At 51.1% G+C, this 3,520-nt stretch overlaps 1 protein-coding gene across 1 annotated transcript; it reads right to left on the bottom strand.

The window, feature by feature from the left end:
* Nucleotides 1-230: 230 nt before the first annotated feature.
* Nucleotides 231-2,351, bottom strand: MSC (musculin). The gene is made up of 2 exons (XM_006860019.1): nt 1,815-2,351; nt 231-317 (listed from the first exon to the last, which is right to left on the bottom strand). The coding sequence occupies exons 1-2, from the start codon at nt 2,349-2,351 to the stop codon at nt 231-233; spliced, it is 624 nt and encodes a 207-aa protein (XP_006860081.1).
* Between the last annotated feature and the right edge of the window lie 1,169 nt (nt 2,352-3,520).

Genomic DNA, 3,520 nt, shown 5'->3' with positions numbered 1-3,520 from the left:
AGCTCTGCCCTTTACACCCTGGGACCACCACAGGGAACACCCGCAAATGCCGCCTCTCGTGTTCACAGTCCCAGGGAAAGGGGAGGGAGGTCAGGGAGAATCCAGTGGACCTCCGTGAATCCAAGGAACTTCTTTTTCCACCCTCTGGGGTTCTCACGCTTTCTTCCTTGTCTCTGTGGCCCCCAACACACGCTTAACGAATAATCCCATCCAGTGGGTGTCAGTCCGATCTAAGCGGTGGTTCCACATAGTCTGTTGGCTGCAGAAACGTCTTTGGTATCAGAATCGGGTCGTCCAGAGACTACGAATGGCCATGTCTGTAAATTAAAAGAAAAAAAAATCAGATACAAGAGGAGAAACCAGTATCTCAAATCGAAACCAACCTCCTAAGAAAGCCCCGGAACATCCCTGTCTTTAAATAGTTCAGATTTTAATCAGTCTTCCCGGAATTTTCGTGCTTTTCTGTAAACTAAAACTTTAATGTTAATAGCCTTGTTTATGCAAAACGTGAGGTGTCCACATTTCCTCCTGGACTCTGCTCTCAAGTTGGTTCTGTGAAACTTGCTGGAGTCTGCGCTTTTGTCATTTGAATTCCCTTCCCCACCACACAAGAACCCCTGAGTGGTGCGTGGTGCGCGCGTACACACACAACCAGTCTCTCAAGTAGTATTGGGCCTACGGAGAATATGGGGCCCTGGATAGACTCTCATAAAATATTTCCCAAGCCTTGAGACTTGGCAGGTCGAAAGGGGCTTTCCAGACAAGTCGCTTTGGGGAAAACTTTGCTATCCAGTATGAATTTTTAAAAGTCCAAAGTGGCACTGTGGACTAGGTGTTGGGCTGCTCAACAAACACAAGGTCGGCAGTTCAAACCTACTACCCGCTCTGTGGGAGCTGGGGGAAAGACAAGGCTGCATGTTCCTGGAAAGATTTACAGTTTCTGGGAAACCCTGGTCTCTGATTCAGAATTGACTTGAGGTGGGTTTGGTTTAGGTTTTTTAGGAAACACGCCTTTATAGAGCTCTGCCTTTCCTCATTTTTACAAAGTAGCTCTTGCTGTATCAAACCTGTTAGACCGATAGCTGAAAAAAATTGGGCAAGGGCGATTTGGATTCAGTTTACTACCGGATAGGAGACTCAGTTGGAAAGGTTTCCCCAGAAGTGGGAAATTAGTCAATGTCTGTGACTGGGAGAAACACCATTTGCAGTGAATGTTGTTGTTGTTGTTGTTATGTGCCGTGGAGTCAGTTGTGACTCATAGCGACCCTGTACAGGGTTTCCGAGGCTGTAAATCTTTACGGGAGCAGAACGCCTCATCTTTCTCCCGCGGAACAGCTGGTTAGAATGTTGGAAATGCAGAAAGGGTAGATGATTTCTTCTTATGGTAAATGGCTGGCCCCTTCCATGATTTAGGACAAAGTAAACCTGGTTTCACTGGTGTGGTGCTATGGGTTAATGCGCTGGACTGCAGTCGGTTTGAGCTGTAAGTTTGGCAGTTCAACTTCATCAACCGCTCCTTGGAAACCTTGTATAGAATCGCTATGGGTCAGAACCGACTCGATGGCACTTAACAACAAACCTGGTGTGGGCTGCGGGTTAATGCGCTGAACTGCAAGGTCTTTTTGAACCGCAAGGTCGTTGGTTCAGCCTCACCAGCCGCTCCTCGGAAACCATATACAAGGTCGCTAAGAATCGGAACCGACTGGAGGGCACTTAACAACAACAAAACTGGCCTCGGATCTCTCTATCCCAGAACCCCCTTTTCCGGTTCCTCCCCAAAGCGGCGCTCCGGGCCTCTAGCGAGGCGCCCCTACCAGGTTCACTGGATGCACGTAGCCGTTCTCATAGCGGTCCTCCTGCAACAGCTGGCGCAGGTGAGCGATGTAACTGGACGCTAGCCGGAGCGTGTCCAGCTTGGAGAGCTTGGTGTCTGGGGGCACCCAGGGCAGACTGGTCTTGAGCCTGGAGAAGGCTTTGCTCAGCACGCGCATCCGGGCGCGCTCGCGGGCATTGGCCGCGTTTCTCTGTGACTGCTTACACTCAGCGATCGAGCCCTTGGGCGGAAGGGGCTTTTTGTTGTTGCTGCCGCTGTGGTTGCCGCTCCTGCCGACGCTAGCCGCCACGCGAGGTCGCTTCCTTTTGCAGCCTCCAGGGTCACTGGCCGCGCCCAGCGCGCCGCGCTCTTCCTCGCCGTCGGGGTCCTCCTCCTCGGCAGAGGAGTTGTCACTGGGCGAGGCATAGCTGCGATCGGCGCTGTGGAGGGGCGGCCTGGTGGAGGCGGAGACTGGATACCCCCGCTGCAACCCACGCAGCTCCAGCTCCTCGGGGTCGCTCACTGAACCAGTGGACATTGCGACGTTTCCCGAGCCCGCGCGCACTCGCCTTCCTCCCCCTAGCCAGTCTCGCCGTCTCCGACTTCGGCTTCCTGGGCCGGGAGGCACGAGGCGGCTAGAGTGAACTGGGCGGTGACAGTGAGCGCGTCCCTCCACTGACCAGAGAGAAAGCCGCCCCAAAGCGGCGCCCTGGGCCAGGTTCCACGCGAGCGCAAATCCGAATTGCGCCTTTTGACAGAACTACTTATCTGTACTTCTCGGAACAAACCACCCCTAGCAAAGACAAGGGGTTTAGAAATGCGGGCGTTGGGTGGGAGGGGGGGGAGGACGACAAGAGGGGGGGCGGGGGCGTGGAAGGGGTGGGGACCGCTCCTCTGCTTGCGGAGTAGCTTGTAATGGGGGCGAAGGGAGAGGATGACTTGGCAGAGCGGCGATTTGGACTAGGGACCAAGGATATCTTGGGTTGTCTGCGAGAGGGATGTGTTCATAGGTCGGTAGTGGTGGTGGTGGTGGTGGGGAGTTAGGGCTTCACCCCCATCCCCAGCTAACCTTAGCGATGATGAAGAATTGCTAGGTAATTGACTTCTGATTTCTTTGTTGTTTTTTTTTTCAGCAGAACTCAGTCTAACAAGGTCACTCACTGCCTATCCCAAAGAAAAACAAGTAAACAACTAACACTCCAGAATAGTTACCCCTCATTCTGCTTCTGCTTTTTCTACATTAGTTCATTTCGTCTTCCAATGAGATATGCGACTTTAGTGTTTCTTTCCACTTTACAAATCTTGAAGCTAAATCACGGATATGTTCAGAAAAGCACTGCAAACCGCCAGGCTGGTTGTAGAGTAAGGACTCCAAATTCGTGAATCCTTGACCACAACACTGGATGTTTTATCTGGAATTTTCCACTATCTTAAAAATTCCATGCTTACTTAAAAAAAAAATTAAATAGCCCGTATATGCATAGTACAGAAGACCCTGCCCTAATGTGTTCAGTCATAGTGTGGGGACTCTGCATTGTTTGAAATGATCTTCTGAAGAGAGAGCGCCTAGATGCAGAATGCTAATTCAGTACAATCACCTGTTCAAAGTAAAACTCCACGAAGCAGCCCCCAGAATCATTGTGTTCCATTCCTAACCCAAAATAAAACCTCCAAAGGAAACAATATTGTAGTCTTTTCATTTCCTAA

Source organism: Chrysochloris asiatica, unplaced genomic scaffold (genome assembly GCF_000296735.1).
Source record: "Chrysochloris asiatica unplaced genomic scaffold, ChrAsi1.0 scaffold00036, whole genome shotgun sequence".
In the NCBI taxonomy this organism is placed as follows: domain Eukaryota; kingdom Metazoa; phylum Chordata; class Mammalia; order Afrosoricida; family Chrysochloridae; genus Chrysochloris; species Chrysochloris asiatica.
The sequence above is the reverse complement of the archived record's forward strand: the minus strand, read 5'-3'. Positions and strand labels throughout refer to the sequence as shown.